This window comes from Brachypodium distachyon, chromosome 1 (assembly GCF_000005505.3).
Source record: "Brachypodium distachyon strain Bd21 chromosome 1, Brachypodium_distachyon_v3.0, whole genome shotgun sequence".
In the NCBI taxonomy this organism is placed as follows: domain Eukaryota; kingdom Viridiplantae; phylum Streptophyta; class Magnoliopsida; order Poales; family Poaceae; genus Brachypodium; species Brachypodium distachyon.
In genome coordinates, this window is record NC_016131.3 from 47,215,946 (window position 1) to 47,231,764 (window position 15,819).

The 15,819-nt window shown below is 44.7% G+C and overlaps 2 protein-coding genes and 1 non-coding gene across 4 annotated transcripts; 2 read left to right on the top strand and 1 right to left on the bottom strand.

Annotated features, from left to right (window-relative positions):
• Nucleotides 1-960: 960 nt before the first annotated feature.
• Nucleotides 961-5,034, top strand: LOC100821773 (proline iminopeptidase). Its single transcript, XM_003561006.4, has 10 exons — nucleotides 961-1,266; nucleotides 1,865-2,001; nucleotides 2,093-2,266; nucleotides 2,622-2,858; nucleotides 2,947-3,047; nucleotides 3,144-3,216; nucleotides 3,641-3,709; nucleotides 3,798-3,905; nucleotides 4,356-4,481; nucleotides 4,635-5,034. Exons 1-10 carry the CDS (start codon nucleotides 978-980, stop codon nucleotides 4,827-4,829), a joined length of 1,509 nt encoding a protein of 502 aa, XP_003561054.1. The 5' UTR covers nucleotides 961-977; the 3' UTR covers nucleotides 4,830-5,034.
• LOC100822086 (subtilisin-like protease SBT6.1) lies at nucleotides 5,026-13,988 on the bottom strand. Of its 2 annotated transcripts, XR_001405362.2 has the most exons (11): nucleotides 13,347-13,988; nucleotides 11,644-11,772; nucleotides 11,059-11,211; nucleotides 10,574-10,690; nucleotides 9,747-9,931; nucleotides 8,782-9,045; nucleotides 7,563-8,649; nucleotides 6,585-7,097; nucleotides 5,711-5,771; nucleotides 5,490-5,632; nucleotides 5,026-5,441 (listed from the first exon to the last, which is right to left on the bottom strand). XR_001405362.2 is itself a non-coding variant. In XM_010229701.3 (10 exons), exons 1-10 carry the CDS (start codon nucleotides 13,884-13,886, stop codon nucleotides 5,541-5,543), a joined length of 3,141 nt encoding a protein of 1,046 aa, XP_010228003.1. In that variant the 5' UTR covers nucleotides 13,887-13,988; the 3' UTR covers nucleotides 5,026-5,540. The 2 variants fall into 2 exon arrangements, 1 of the variants encoding a protein (XP_010228003.1); XM_010229701.3 differs by having other exon boundaries at nucleotides 5,026-5,632.
• A 353-nt stretch (nucleotides 13,989-14,341) lies between these two features.
• On the top strand, nucleotides 14,342-14,492 carry LOC112270334. The gene has a single exon (XR_002962726.1). It is a non-coding gene; the product is annotated as a U4 spliceosomal RNA (small nuclear RNA).
• The last annotated feature ends 1,327 nt before the right edge of the window (nucleotides 14,493-15,819 follow it).

Sequence of the window (15,819 nt, forward strand, 5' to 3'; positions counted from 1 at the left end):
TCGCTGTCCCTGTCGCCCCGCCCGCGGTCCCCGTCCCCGACCTCCGCGGTCTTTCACCGCAGCCGCCGCCGCGCGCTGCCCCCTCCACCGCCCGCCGTACCCGTCCCTGTCCGCGACCTCCGTTGCCCCGAGCACGCCCGCTGCTCCAACCTCACGGCCGCCGCTGGCGCCACCGAGTGCTGCCCCAGCCGCCGTGCACAGCCCCTTCTACCGCCGCACCCACGGTCTCCATCCCCGACCTCCACTGCCGCCGAGCGTGCCCCAGCCGCTGAGCGCTGGAAGCCTCCCCACGGCCACCCACCCAGCCTCCAGTGGCCGCTGCCCCCACGCCGGTGCCTCCTCGTGCTCTCCCTCTCTGCTTGCTCCAGCACCACGCCCCCTGCCCCCAACGCTGCCGCCCCGTCGTCCGTCGAGCTCACTCGCCGCATGACGCCCGCGTCTTGCCGCCGCTCTTCATGCCCTCTGCGCCCCGCCCCTCTGTGCCCGATGCTCACCAATCCAAATCGAAGAGCAGGTCGAAGAGGTTTGAGATTCCGGCGAAACAACTTGTCGAAGATGTAGAGGAGGTTGAGGAGGTGGTGCCAGAGGAGATCGTGGACATGCTCCGCGGCCATGGCGCCGGCGCGCGCGCACCCCTGCGTCGTCGTCTGTGTTGACTTGTCCAGCGTGGCGCCAGGGTGACACTGACAGGTGGGTCCTCCTGTCAGTTTTACCGTCAAAACGCACTCAACTGTGGAATCAGTGCGCGGGGTACCTCCGGACCCAAAAACGTTGGTGATTTGATTTTAAAAAAAAAATTAGTTTTCCTAGACACGTGTGTCAAATGTACGATTTTGCGGGATTTTCTCATTATTTGCCTTCACCAGTGGCCCGTGACCGGCTGACCCCACTCCCCAGTCCCCAGTCTCCCTCGAACAACCCGGCAACTAGAAAATTAAACCCGTCACCGCCGTTAAATAACGAATGGACGGCCCCGCATGGCCGTCAGATCGTCACTCCGTTGCGCGACCGCCGCCGCCGCGCTCGCACTCCACCACCAACAGCCAGCCTTCCTCGCCGCCGTCCGCCTCCGGCTTCGCCGGATCCCGACGAGGAGAGCCATGTCTTCGTCGTCGTCGGCTGCCGCCGCCGCCGCGCCGCACCAGGCCGGGACGTGGCACGCGGTGCCGGACCTCAGCCTCCGCGACCACCGTTTCGCCGTCCCTCTCGACCACTCCGCCGGCTCCACGCCCACCATCACCGTCTTCGCCCGCGAGGTCGTCGCAGGTGAACGGATCCCGCTTCTTCCGCTCCCTCCCCTCTCCCCGCCACGTTCTCAGAATTAGGGGATAAAGTAACCCTACGCATATCCGCTGCTAGATCGGTTGGTAGCGTAGGTTCGGGAGGGCGAGCAGCATGCCGCGTGCTCGTTCGATCCCTCCGTTTGTGCCGTGTTCTGGTCGGGGTGTACAATACATCCTGTGATTTATCCTGGAATCAGTAGGAGTGTATGATTTGGAAATTGTAGGAAGAAGAACATCGTTGCTAGATTTGAAAATGAATCATGCAGACCTTGGCGAACCTTTAGCATTGTCCAGTGCAACAATCATACTAAAATGCACCATTCAACTCGCTTTACAGGCTTTGCTAAGTCCTAGGTAAGGCGTCACCAGTGCAATTGTAGAGGTAATGTGCCGAGTGCATGGATCGATAGACATTCATGAATTAAATGCATGGGAGAATTCAAATTAAGCTTGATGTAATGTGTTCAACATTGCCGATTTGGGACACGTGCTAATATTATGTTTTTTTACTGTTTGTTGACCTGCCTCATTCTCGATCTGCCTGCCTTGAATCTTCATGACTCTCAAGTTTATCATTACAGCCGGAAAAGAAGAGGCACCTTTGCCTTATTTGATGTACCTACAAGGTGGACCAGGATTCGAAAGTCCTCGTCCCATGGAAGCAAGTGGATGGGTAAAGAAAGCATGTGAAGAATACCGCGTGGTGTTACTTGATCAGGTGCATCCCGATTTGTTTGCAGATGCTCTCCACTCTTTGTTTTTGTCCTTCTCTTGCTCTTCTTGTGTGCTCACATCCTTTTACTTTACAGCGAGGAACAGGATTGTCAACACCGTTGACAACATCATCTCTTTCACAAATAACATCTGCAGTAGAGCAGGTGGAGTATTTGAAGCATTTCAGGGCAGATAACATAGTTAAGGATGCAGAATTTATTCGTCTGAACCTTGTACCAGATGCCAAGCCGTGGACAATTCTGGGACAGGTACAGTATCTAGCTTGACTTCACCTGTGCACTTGTTAGATCCATGTCATCACGTCTTCAATAAAGATCTACATTTTTAGTGGGATTAAGGTAATGCAACCGACTCACACATACTACTCCCTCCGAAATAAGTGACGTGGATTTGTATAATCTATACAAATCCACGTCACTTATTTCAGGACGGAGTATTTAATTATACCAGAGAAGGCCTTAAAATAAAACTAGTTCGACTCTGAACTTTTGATCTTAGCTTGCTAACTACTTGTTGGTCTTTCCCCCGCCAAAGTATAAAATAATCACTTGTTGATGTATGATCTTATAGAGAACCCATGATCTATTCTTATTTCCGTTACAGAGTTATGGCGGATTTTGTGCTGTTACATATTTGAGTTTTGCTCCAGAAGGCCTGAAATCTGTACTATTGACTGGAGGGCTTCCACCACTAGGAGAGACTTGCACAGCAAATACTGTGTACAGAGCCTGCTTTAAACAGGTTCAGCAGCAAAATGAGAAGTACTATAAGAGGTATCCTCATGATATACAAGTCATTCACGAGGTTGTAAGATACTTAAGTGAATCTGAAGGGAAAGGAGTAAGTCATTCTTACAGTGTATATTTTTGTGCATCCTTTCCCATATGGATCTTTAAATTGTGTCTTATTCAACAACAACAAAAAACAGGTTCGTCTTCCATCAGGTGGCAGGTTAACTCCTAAGATGTTACAGTGCCTTGGATTATCTGGTTTAGGTTCTGGTGGAGGATTTGAAAGGCTACATTATCTGTGAGAATTATTTGCCAAGTTCTCATCTTCTCATGACTTGAAGAAGGAATGTAACTTATCTGATCTGTGCCAATCCTTGCTATTTTTCTGGCACAGGCTCGAGAGAGTGTGGGATCCTATACTTGTTCCTGGTGCAAAAAAGAATATAAGCTATTACTTCCTGAAAGAGGTGTTTTCCATCACAACACCTGCATAATGTTTCTTTAAAATTGAACATACTAAATGATGCCCCACACGTTGTTGCTGAAATTTTTAGTTAACATACGTGAGTGAAATTCAGTAGCAACGAAAGAGTATCCAAAATTGAAAACATATAATGAAATCGTATGATAGATTCTTCACTTAGTGGGGATAGCTTGATGGAAAGTAGCATGTAGCCATGCATGCATGTGCAAACAATATGAGTTTCCCACTAAATAGATATGAACAAATTAATGATGTGATGATGTGGCATGCTTTCATGTTGAAAGAACTTAAGTAGTGGGGTTCTCCTACTTAATTATAGAAGATTCAGAGTGAAGCAATGGTCTATAGTATTCTTTTTTTTCACTTCATTGTTTCTGATGGGTAACCTGACATTATATTTTCTGCAGTTTGAAATGTGGTTAGGTTTTGATCAAAATCCTCTTTATGCTCTCTTGCATGAGTCTATCTACTGTGAGGTAACTTATGAAACTTAGTACTAGTACTGTTTAGCTGGTAGTGCAACATTACTCCATTGCTCAAGTCTTTGGATGTTCATGGATGCAGGGATCTTCTTCAAAATGGTCAGCCGACAAGATTTTCCATGAACATGGAAGTTTGTTTGATCCTGTTATGGCTACGGAAGAAGGCCGTCCTGTATATTTTATTGGCGAGGTATGCCCAGGTCTTTATGCGAAGCATCATTCATTAGTCATATTCCTTACTAAATTAGTAACACATGAAGCGAAATGCATCCGTTGGTGTCTAAATGTTATTAAGCAACGTGAGCTATTTCATAGAAAAAAATCTTCCCAAAATTTGCATGCGGATGTTGGACTAAACTAATATATTTGCAGTCTTGTGAAAAGATTTGAATTGTAGTCTAAAAAGAAGTATGACGGGCTAAAGACCCGTTCTTATGTGCTATGATTTTTCTACTTGTGCACAGGGCATAAATAGGCAAGATCTTGCATGAAACTTGACAACTAAACATAATACTTAATCATTTATGTACATGTATCTTTTGAAGAAATAGGAAGTACGGAAAATAATTTCTTTAAAGGATAGGTGAAATCTCTTAAGATTTGCTACAAATTCTAACATGTATTCATTTTCAATACCCAGATGGTATTTCCGTGTATTTTCGATGAGATCCATGCTTTGCGAAGCCTAAAGGAGGCTGCCCATTTGTTAGCTGAGAAGGAGGACTGGCCTCCATTGTACGACATCAGCGTCTTGAACAACAATAAGGTCCGACCTTCCTCCTAAGAATCATATCCAGAAAATATTCCCTCTAAATTTGCTTAAAAGTAAGAATGTTTGTGGAGAGCCGAAATGGTTTTAAAACCAAGGTACCGGTGGCAACCAAATAAGAATGGCTTCCCTGACGATGGCAAGCTGCAGGTTCCGGTGGCCGCCGCGGTGTACTATGAGGACATGTACGTCAACTTCAACATCGCCAAGGAGACGGCCTCGCAGATTGCCGGGATCCGGCTGTGGGTTACCAACGAGTACATGCACTCCGGCCTCCGTGACGGCGGCACCCACGTCTTCGAGCATCTCATGGGTCTTTTGAATGGCAAGAAGCCTCTCTTTTAGCCTGCTAGCTCATGCTGCCCAACTGCTCGTAGCTGCTCTAGAGCCTCGTAGATGAGAAATGAATAACAATGTACCTGGCAATTGTTGTCTTATATGCAAATATTGCGAGAGAAATTGCCGGCAAAATTCCTGTACTCCAAACAGACCTTTGCGTACGAATTGCACTAGATAGCTTTCAGACAAAAAGGACAAAAGGTACATAGAAGCTGTTAAGATCTTTCTTTAATTTCAGACAAGATCTAGGATTTTGACAACTACTTACAAGCTGATGAAGCACCACTACTACCATCAAACTCAAATGTTTGTTGGCCTAGAAGAAGCTCAAACCCGACTCACTCGTTAGTTCTAGCCTCCTCTCCCTAATGAATTAGCTCTCTCCTTGATTATGTATCAGAAGCAGTGTATATTATTACAGAGACAAAATTTTGAGCAAACCACGGACGACATAATGCAGAAACAGACTGAACCCTCCATGCAGTTGCAGAAACTTCAAATCTGCTCTCTCCGGTCGGAATAAACACGAGTCCTGCGCTCCCAGTCATGATGCCAAGATGGGCACATTGCAAGCTTGAAACCTGATCAGGAATTTCCAGCAGAGCTGAGCTTCTTCATGTCCTGCAGACCGTTATAACTCCCGACAGGGAATTTCTATATTAACATGGCTGACGGCCAGAAATGCCAAAACCCTACTTGGCTCCAAAACTTGTTATGTTACACCACACTTGTTAGACGACCAGTCGCTGACCCTTTCCTTCGTCGACGGCGCTTTTGTTGCACTCTGCAACTAAGGTACACCATAAGGCCTGCATGTTGGAGACAGGTATCAGGTGAGAAATTGCACTCCTTGTACATATGTTTCAAACTAACTGTACATTGCTTACAAGTAGTGGCAGCAAAGCAAGGTACCATCCATTGGCTTGCCACTAACATTCCTATGTCAACCTGCATAATAGTAGAATCATCACCATAAAGTTAGTAAACTCCATCGAACATATTCAAGGATAAGATTAACTACCCTTTAAACCCGAACTAGTTAATCCAATGACTAACAGGTTACTGATCAGACCATCTAAACTATATCTTCTAATCAAAACTACACAACATCACTTAATAAGATAATCCTCCCTCTGATTTATGTCCAAGAGAAATAACACTCTCCAACTAACTTCCTATCCTTTACATCCTGCAGAAAGAACATTATTGTCATATGGCATTCCCATTCACCACAATTCTGTGTTCGCTGTAGTCTTAACGCCCAACTACATGCTTTTCAAGGTTGGTATTGACATGGTACACAAGTTGTAACAGTTCCGCCTTTTAAGATTCAAATTTTATGGTGGTTAGTGTAATTAAAAATTCACAAGGAAACCGAAAATGAACTGCAAACACTAATGAATCATAGTATACTACTTTGATCCAGAAGCATAGCTCCAGCTTATTTGAAGAAGAGCTGGAGCTTGACCCAACAGTTCTGAACTAGAGGCTAAAATTCTATAAACATCAAAGAACTAGAGTATATCGCAATAAAATTATGTTACTATAGGCTGTTGCAAAAATTATTTCGGAACTGTATATAACATGCCAGAACGTTGGTTTTAGCAGTAAGCCAGTAACCATGGTGATATGAGTACCTACAGTAATAATTAATAATACCCTATAAACTTCATGCTAGTCTGTGTTTACTGTTTACAGAAATTGAATAGCTCAAAGGGATCCTTGAAGCTGAAAGAATGAAGACAGGAAAAAACATGATACCTCTTCATGACCGATAAAACCAAAGTAATCTCTTTTATCATCAAATTTATTAGCATTTGGTGTTGAAAGAGTCTCTTGTGAGCCAGCTTCATCTTGTCTGTTGTCAGAAGCTTTTATTGTTAGATTGGGAGTACTAGAAAATCCACGGTTTTGGTATTCTGGCAGCTTTCTTGTTGTGCCTGTTAGTTGGATACCGTAACCTTTTGTTCCCCAAACCTCAAACCGGGAATCCTTGTGACAGATCAATCCCTTGCCAGTGACAGTTGAATACGTAGAAAAATTTACGTCGGGTCTACGCAAGGGTTGCTGGTTGTTCTCAGAAACTGGAAGTTTCAACTGAACTGCTTCTGAGAAAAGGACAGGATCTCTGACTTTATTGCCAGCAAACTCCACAATTTTTCTCAAAAGCCAATAACAGTTTGTTACCATGTGACTACTGTCAAGACAATTTGAATCTCCATATACTGCAATTCTCCCTTCGCCTGCTTCAACCATACCAAGAATAGAGGAGAGCTGACAAGGAAAATAAATAAGCCTGAGACCAATTTCATATGGCGTTATTATGTAACGTGAAGTTCAAAAAGAAAAAAATTATAATCATAAATGTAAAACAGGTCCATCAAACTTTTCTTGTGGATAAAATTGTGTGAAACACAAAATACAATTTTCTATCTACAAGGAGAACGAACTGGTCAGCATACTCACTAGTAATCTATTGATGGGTTTGCCACACGTCCAGAAACCACTATCCATGTAACAAAATCATTCTTGCACTTCTTTGGCGCATTTGATTATAATAAACAAAGCAGTCTAAATAGCTAAAGCTTCTGTTCAACCTCAGTGTTATATGAAGTTCAAGGGGCTACCATTACGAGGTTGACATGATCATCATCCATTAGCTAACTCCAAACATGACACTTGCAGCTAAAAGAATATGATATCAGAAAGTATCCAAGTAAAAAGGCAATAAATGCTAACCTTGCTCTTCTCCTGGGACTGGGAGTTTTGGGTATCTGGTGTTGAGCTATCCTGTGCAGTTTTGGAGTTTTCCTGCAGTTCAAAGCTATGCAAAAAGCCCCCTGCTGGGAATTGCACTATATCAGTCCCAGAAGCATAGTGGGACTGCTCACCATCGATTGAGAAGTCGCCAGTCAGTATTTTGTCCCCAAAAGCAATGCCGAACGGTGCCAAAAGTTCATTAAGCGCAGGAATATTTGCACCTCCAGTAATCGGAGTCCACCAACTGCGGGTATTTTCATCAAAGAATGTCATCTTCACCATTGTATCAACATGATACCACTCAGCAAAAACAGCAAGGCCAAGCCCCTTGTGTACAACATCATCCCTGAGTTTCTGGATCTCTTCATTGAAGTACTCGTCCTCAAGATCAACCATGAGCAGTGTACCATAATTGCTAGCATCAAAGCAGGTAAATGGTGACCCGAGGGTCTCGATATAGTATCCTGCGTCTCTCAGCATGTTGAATAGAATGTGAAAATTTGTATGCAAGTGGTCACCATGCCAATCAAGGATATCATTATGCACATTAAGTGAATCCCTTGGAACATATCCAGATGGGTACTTGATGTTATGAAATTGGTCCCACAATATTCTTCTTGACCTAACAGGTGTTGGAACCACCATGATCTTCAGGTAAAGAACACACATACTACTTCGTGGGCTGCTTTCCCCCTGAGCAGCTGGGCTGTAAATTGACAGAGTAACATTGCCACTAATTATGCCTGAAAACTGAGAACCTTCATCCTTAACTTGCATGTGCAGCGCAAGGTACCCTGTCCAAGGCCAGATGACGTCTGAGTAGGTGAAGTGAATGCTAAGAAGATTGCCGACATCTTCAGATGGCTGCCATACAGGTGGATCCTTAACATAACCAATCACCCCCATCCCGTTCAAAATTGTAGTATTGAAGACTACAGGCATGGCACCAGCATACAGAGGTTGGCGACAAAAAGGCCAGAAATAGGGACAGTCGGTGAAGTCAAGCTTGTTAGGAAATACGCTGGCACGTGGTTGGTAATTTTCCAATATTTCGTATGATTGCCAGCTGGAAAAGGATGGTACAATAAATGAGCGTGACTTGAGCATACAGTGAAACAGAAGTGGCAGGCAAGGTTGACAGGATACATTTGGGATAACCAACATACCACAGACCTATAAAGAGGGGCAAGAAACTTACAGATCAAGCTTGCCTGCACCCTGCTCATATATATTTGGCCCCAAAAGCTTAGAAGCACCCTCAACGAGGGCCTGTTTCATACTAGCAGGGTTAAGGATGGATTTCCGCTTGTCTTCTGGTATTACACTAACAAGCAAGCATACTACGCCAGCAACCACCGGGCTTGCAACACTGGTACCTGAAAGGGTCTTACAACCCGTGCTGATCTTAGAACCCATTATATCACGACTATATGCGACAACATCAGGTTTCACACGGCCATATCTGCAGAATCAAAGACACACTTTCTGAGGATGCTATTTTAAATTGGAATAATGAAGGGATTGCAAGAGCAAGGTTGCTCAGAACTGTAAAAAATCATCAAACTATTTGCTTCCATTTTTTCAGTTACGATTACAAGAAGTTAGGAGTACTTAAAATCGTTTTTCTCGTCATATTTAAAAACAATTATTATATTGAGAAATATCGCACTAATATCTCAAGCAATAGACTATCATAAAAGGCGCATATTGACATATCACACTCTAAAATAAAAAAGATGTAACTGCAGTCATTCAAGAGTGAAAACAATGTATACAGTTATCAATTTGGAACATGACATGAACTTATTTTGCTTGACCCCAGATAAGATATATGTGCATTGGTTGAAGACATTTACATATGGTCATCTTTCATCTGCACTTGTGAATTTCTGATGGCCAAGTTTGCTATGCAAAGACCTTTGCCTCCATAGCAAGATGAAAATATGATATGTTCATAACCTTAAATTTCAATCAAATTTGAAGATAACATTAGATATAGCAAATTGCCACAGCTTTATAGGATTTACACACTGTTCAAATGCCCTCCTGCCAATGTTTTACTTTTTCAAGAGGACTGAAGACATCGCACCAACATTGCGTCCATGGATGTGAAAAAAACAGTACAAATCAAGAAAACAGTACGCCGCCAAGTTAAAAATGTACCCATGAGGAAGTTCCCAAGTAGTCATGCCTCGAGAGGAAAATGAAGCTATATGGTTGTTGTAATCAATACCACCAACGCCGATGACATCGCTTTGATCAGCTGGGTTATTTAATGTGCCATAGAGAGGGCCATCATTTCCAATAGCTGATACCATAATAATGTTGTTTGCTGTGAGCTCCCAGACCTACAGAATGAATTCAGAAGATTTTTAAGTCCCCCACTAGAAATCTTGTTCAAAACATTCTTAACCCATTTTTCCCTTATTAAGCAGCAGATAAGGCATTTTAACACTGGTGAATCGGACTGGCTCCTTTTTAATCTAGCAGAAAACCACACAAAACTACACAATTAAGGGAAAATGTGGTGAAACAAGAAATATGAGAGAAGACAGCAAGCATAAAAAACAGTACAATATTGTTGACTGTTATTCAAATCAATTACTGCTACAAAATTCATAGAGGAGGTTTTGCCAATAAACACAAATTCATAGTCGATTAGATCTCGACAGCTACAGAAGTACTCCCTCCGTCCCATATTAAGTGACTTTCTATTACATGTATCTAGACGCTTTTTAGGCATAGATACATCCATATTTGGGCAAATTTGAGTCACTTGACAGCTAATAAACAAAGCAAACCAGGATACACATTAAAGGAAGCTACCAGTAACCCATCCTTAGAGGGCCACAAGTTACTATCACTACTTAGTAACTACAAGAGCAGTCATGTTTTTAATGGCAAAAAACCAAAAGGAAATGTAATACTGGTAATAAAATGATAAGGCAACAGAAAAAAATGGAAGCTGGAAAATCATAACCAAGTTGTACCTTTTCCACAAAGGGGAGATCCAGGTAATCAGGTCCACCAATACTCAAATTCAATACATCCATACCAGTTGCTATCGCGTAATTAAATGCATCCAAGAACCATGATGTGTATGATATCTGCACTGAGAACAAGAAGAAACTCTCAAAATCTTACCAGCACAACTTTCATCATAATTGGTTGTACGCACTTCCAATTGATAATAGAAATTGCCAACAGAATTTTCACGCATACTAGTAACATGTCACTTCAAGGCACCACGATTCTAAATTGTATTTGCGCCTATACAAAGAATAACACATAGCAATAGCATGCAAGACACCTGAGCCATTGTACATCTTTACAAAAAGATAAAATTCGGCTTCCCTAGTTTCCAGGACATTTGTTCCAGTTACACTTGCAAAGATCAATGAAGATCGAGAAAAGAAGTTATGATGGTGAGAAGAGCTGTTCGGCGCACATCATATGAACCAACCAAGTCCAGTACCTGAGCATCTGTGAACACTCGAAATGCATATATCTCAGTGTCTGGTGCAAATCCAGGGCATTCTGCATCTTGACCAGCAATCACTCCTGCTACAAATGTTCCATGTCCAAGGTTATCATTTAATGTGTCTTCATTCGTCCAATTTGTGCGCTCCTACAAAGTTATGCTGTCTTAGAAAGACTTCACCTTTCTGGAGAAAATATAGACCCCCAGATAATGTTATAGGCAAGAAAATCATGCAACCTTAAGTATCTCTTGCAACAATAGTTAATCAGGATAGGAAGCTCTATTCTTTTGCCATGGGAGAAAAATATAAGTATAGCAGTTTCCCCTAGGCATTGCTACCATAGTTTTCATGAGTTGACATGAATTAATGCTCCAAATCTCAGAAGAAGCACTTAAGTGATGACAACAGTGTTAGGCAATAACACTAAGAAGTGCTCGGCAAGATATTGTGCACACTCTTCAAGAGCAGTGACAGCAGTTATTTACTTTCCTTTAAATTCAGGTTTTTCTACCTATTATGCATGTTTAATAGACTGAAATCACAGGTAACAAAATTTACTAGATATCACATTATCATACCTTAATATTACGGAAATGTGGGTGATCTGCTCGAATACCAGTGTCAAAAATGGCCATTTTGACTTTCTTGCCAGTAAAGCCTCTTCCCCATAACCGTTCAGCTCCAAAAAGAGATGTTACGTGTGATTTCTGTGAAAGGACACTTGTTACAGTACTAAAAACATGACAACAGGCAGACTGCCAGATCAATTCATAAAATACAAGGTATCTATGATAGCATCTTGTGTTTAAAACGTTGTGTTGGAGTTGAAACCTAATGTCGTAACATGATGCTATTTCGGAGATGTTTTAATTATAAGCAGAGTATACACTGCATGATGCATTTGGCACAGAGTATATGAATAAGGCTAATGTTCTGGGCCCATTTCCGAAAAGGAAAATAAATAAGGCTAAGGTTCTGGACCCTTTTTTAAGAGAAATAAATATGGCTAATGCCCTGGACCAATTTTTACTAAGTACAGGAAAGTTATACATGGAAAACCCTCACATGAATAAAATTATTTTCACACCAAGTTGACAACAAGGACACATATAATTAAATGGAAACAGGTTTATCCTTTTCTGAGATAGCTATACAAAACAAGGTTTAAACTAGCGGAAATGACGTTCAAATTGGTTTGGCATCGGCATATCTACTTTTGTTTAGTTATTCTTGTTCATATCATGCCTTTTCGTCCAAACAAAGTATAAAATACCAATACTGGAGCATAACCGGTATTATCAATCCAAATTTTTTGCTAGTTGATAACGAAAAAACACGATACTTCCTAAATCCTGATTGTAACATAACAAAGTGTATTATGCATGAAAGAATACACATCATCTCTAAATCTGTTGAAATATCAGGTCAAGTACCCATCATGTCGGTCAATATGTCAGACGATATGCACGAATGCCACGAAATGAAATTTACGATACAATATGCTATATTGGTATAGGTAGGCCAGCGATACAATACATCTGTCATACCAGCAAGGGCCGTCGATGAGGGAGTGCAGCCTGTGCGACCGCACAGGGCCCCCAAAAATTCCGTGCCCCCAATCTTGGCCCACGATGGAGCCCTGTCTAATCTGCCAGTATGGGGCAGCACCAGTTGGCCAAGCAAGCGGCCCAGCGGAATCTAGGCATGGCCCAGTGTCTCGCACGGCACGTCGACCTGATGGCGATCGATCTCCTGTCCTGCTCGGATATTTCTGTCAATCTCCTGTCCTATTTGTGTTGTATGGGGATGAAGGAGTTGTATAGGGATTGGGAGTGCCAAAGAAAAGGTCCGTGCACTATCCTCTTGGGAGTTCTGCTAACGGCACTTCCTAATTGGCATTCGCTCCGCCCAAATCCTACGCTTCCTTCCATTTTGTGTTACCATTATACGGAGTATATCATCTAGATATAGACGGTATTTGCGCAGACACTAGTAGCACACGCATTAGAAGTTATTGTAATATTAAATTAGAGTATGCTTTGGTTATATTAGTTCTTTAGTTGTACGATTTTTCTCAAAATTTTAAGTCATATTCTGCATTTTGCTCTGGGGCCCCAAATTTCTAGAGACGGCCCTGGTATCAACCCATATTTAGAAGCTTGATACATACATTTACTGTACTCAAGTTTGGTTCGGTTGCAAGATACTACCAACAACATGAACTGGCAAAGAAATGGATCTTGCATAGATGCTTCCACCGTAAGTACCAAGAGAAATGTACCTGCATGTGAAGCTTCCGCCTCCAACTACCAGAAGAATAATTACTCTTCGGGCAGGACACCGCCTCCTTACCGCCACCTCCCTCCTCGCACTCGAACGACATGGCAGTGAACCGCTTCCCCCGCTGCTGCTGCGACCGATCCACCGACAGCACGCCACGTGAGTAGCTGGTGTCGACGTGCACGTCCCGCACGCGGCCGAGCTCCTGGACGGCCGCGACGACGGCGTCCCGGTGCTCGTCGCGGATCTCGAGCACGGCGAAGTCGGTCGGGTACGCGGCCGCGGGGTTCCGCCGCTCCACCCACCGCCACGACCCGGCGGGCGGCGAGGGGGGCTCGCGGAGGCCGTCCTCCAGGTAACCCCGGTGCTCTTCGGCGGGGCGGTACTCGACGAACCGCACGACGTACCTGGCAGCGGACGCGGCTAGGGTTTCCCCGCCCCCGCCTCCCCCGCTCGGGGAGTCGGAGGGGAGGATGCGGAGCGCGAGGAGGAGGAGCAGCGGGAGGAAGGCGGCGTACGCGGTCCACTTCTCGGCCGCCATCCGCGGGAGCGGCAAGCGGCGCGATTCGCCGGAGATCGGCGGCCCGCGCGGTGGCTGGCTCGCCGGAAATGCGTCGGTCTAGACAGAGAGCACGAGGCGAGCAATTAACTGCGGGTGTTACGGTCCGTTATGCAGTTACCCCTCATCACTGACCAGCGGGCCCGGCATTAGGATCATTTTTTTTCTCTCAGCAGACGCTGCAAGTTTTAGACGCTCTTACGGGGAAGCGGGAAAAAAGCCAGCGTTGGGCCTGGTGAAAAAGGGGCCCAATACAGCAACTTCCATCTAGGCCCATGAAGAGAACGGGGCCCAAATTTGTTAAGCACGATGCGCGAGAGAGGCAGTTCGCTTCGGGGCATTTTGCTGCTGGAAGTTTAGTCCCACCTCGGCTAACGAGAGAGTTGGAGGCGGTGGAAGTGGCTATAAGAAGGGGAGGCTGGCACAGCGGAGAAGGCATCTTTGCGCTTGGGGCAATGACGCAGCTAGTGAGGTTATACCGAGGCGCGTCAATTGCTGGTTGAAAACTATTTCCAAACCCCCTCTTTGGCCCTCATGGGCCACTGAGAATTTCTGGAAGGGCTCCATCTCTTCGGAGAGGGTAAAGCCCTACAATTTCAAATTAAAGATTTGGCCTGGTTGATTTGAAGACTAGCCTATTTAAAAAGTTTGTAGTTAGGCCTGCAAGAGGGCCGGGTCGGCCTTCTGACCCGCCGACCAGGCCAACCCGCCCCTCATTTTGGTACCATTGGCCCATCGAGTTGAATTGAAGGGTCGAGATCAACCCTGAGGTCCCATAGGTTCGACCCTCCTCTCTCGTGCGCTCTCTCCTGCCTCTCGATAGCCGCAACGCGGAGGCGAGTGACCTCGGCGGCCACGTCTCTGCAGCAGCGTGTGACCCTGACACCTGAGCCTCCTCTGTTGCAACTTACAATGAGATCCCGCCCCCGGCGCCAGGCCTCCCATGACGGTGATTCCTTCCCTTTCCCTGCTGGACATAGCTCATCATGTGAATCACACATTGACATCTTTCATTTTCTGTTTACACTTTTGCGTAGCTCATGATGTAAATAAATCATGTTTTACTCGCATCATCTTCCGATTCCTCTTTTTCCAAGGACCTGCTCTGAACTTCTGCTGAATCCTGTAAGGGGGAGATCAATGTAGAATAGTGTTGTTGTTCGCGACAACAATTAGAGTAAAGGGTGCCAATGCTCGATAGCACAAGTGCGGGTATAAAAGTAGGGCGTGTACGTCGGCCTTATAGCGAAGATCACCGTACACTTGGACAAGTTGACACGTCGATATTTTTTGAATAGGTTCGGTTGACCCTGCGGGTGTGATTTAATTCTATGTTACGAAAGGCTTCGAGGGGGTTGTTAGCCAAGGGCTTGGGACGAGCGGATCTTTCCAACACACCTTTTGGTGAGAGGTTCGGCGGGGCCGCCTCGTACTTGGACCGAACGCGTCTTTCCAAGTATCGAGGTTAGGATACCCTCGGAACTCTAACCCAACCCCTTCTCCTTCGAGCCTGTGCTAACCAAGGTTAGCTCGGAGCCTCGAAACTAGAGTCCCCTAGAAGGCTTCCTCGAGGCCGATCAACTTTCAGTCGAGAGCGGCGCGCGAGAGCGAACCTTAGAGGGAGCACTCTAGCCCTCTCCCCCTGAGTTTATTCAAGTGAGAGTGAATGATACATGCGCCATAGGAGGTTTTATAGCCTAGGGGTCCATGACAAAAGACCATGGCTACCCTTGAGGGAGAGAGAAAAGTGAGGGCAAAGTGGTAAAAGTAGCTCTTTGGTCCATAACTTTTGTGTGCACCATGTGAGAAAAGTGGGACTTGGTCCATGATCCACCATGGACTAAGGGCCCCCTCCTCACACCTTTCTTGCCCCCTACTCTAGCTCATTTGACCCTTTGACCATGGCATGAGAGGC

What these genes read in the sequence shown, in the direction of transcription:
- LOC100822086 (XM_010229701.3), bottom strand. Translation starts at nt 13,886, where the DNA reads ATGGCGGCCGAGAAGTGGACCGCGTACGCCGCCTTCCTCCCGCTGCTC. An exon ending in CACATTTCCGTAATATTAAG is followed by an intron (nt 11,212 to 11,643) that starts GTATGATAATGT and finishes ATAACTTTGTAG; the next exon opens with GAGCGCACAAATTGGACGAA. An exon ending in ACTTGGGAACTTCCTCATGG is followed by an intron (nt 9,046 to 9,746) that starts GTACATTTTTAA and finishes TTGATTCTGCAG; the next exon opens with ATATGGCCGTGTGAAACCTG.
- LOC100821773 (XM_003561006.4), top strand. Translation starts at nt 978, where the DNA reads ATGGCCGTCAGATCGTCACTCCGTTGCGCGACCGCCGCCGCCGCGCTC. An exon ending in CGCCCGCGAGGTCGTCGCAG is followed by an intron (nt 1,267 to 1,864) that starts GTGAACGGATCC and finishes TTATCATTACAG; the next exon opens with CCGGAAAAGAAGAGGCACCT. An exon ending in GCTATTACTTCCTGAAAGAG is followed by an intron (nt 3,217 to 3,640) that starts GTGTTTTCCATC and finishes TATTTTCTGCAG; the next exon opens with TTTGAAATGTGGTTAGGTTT.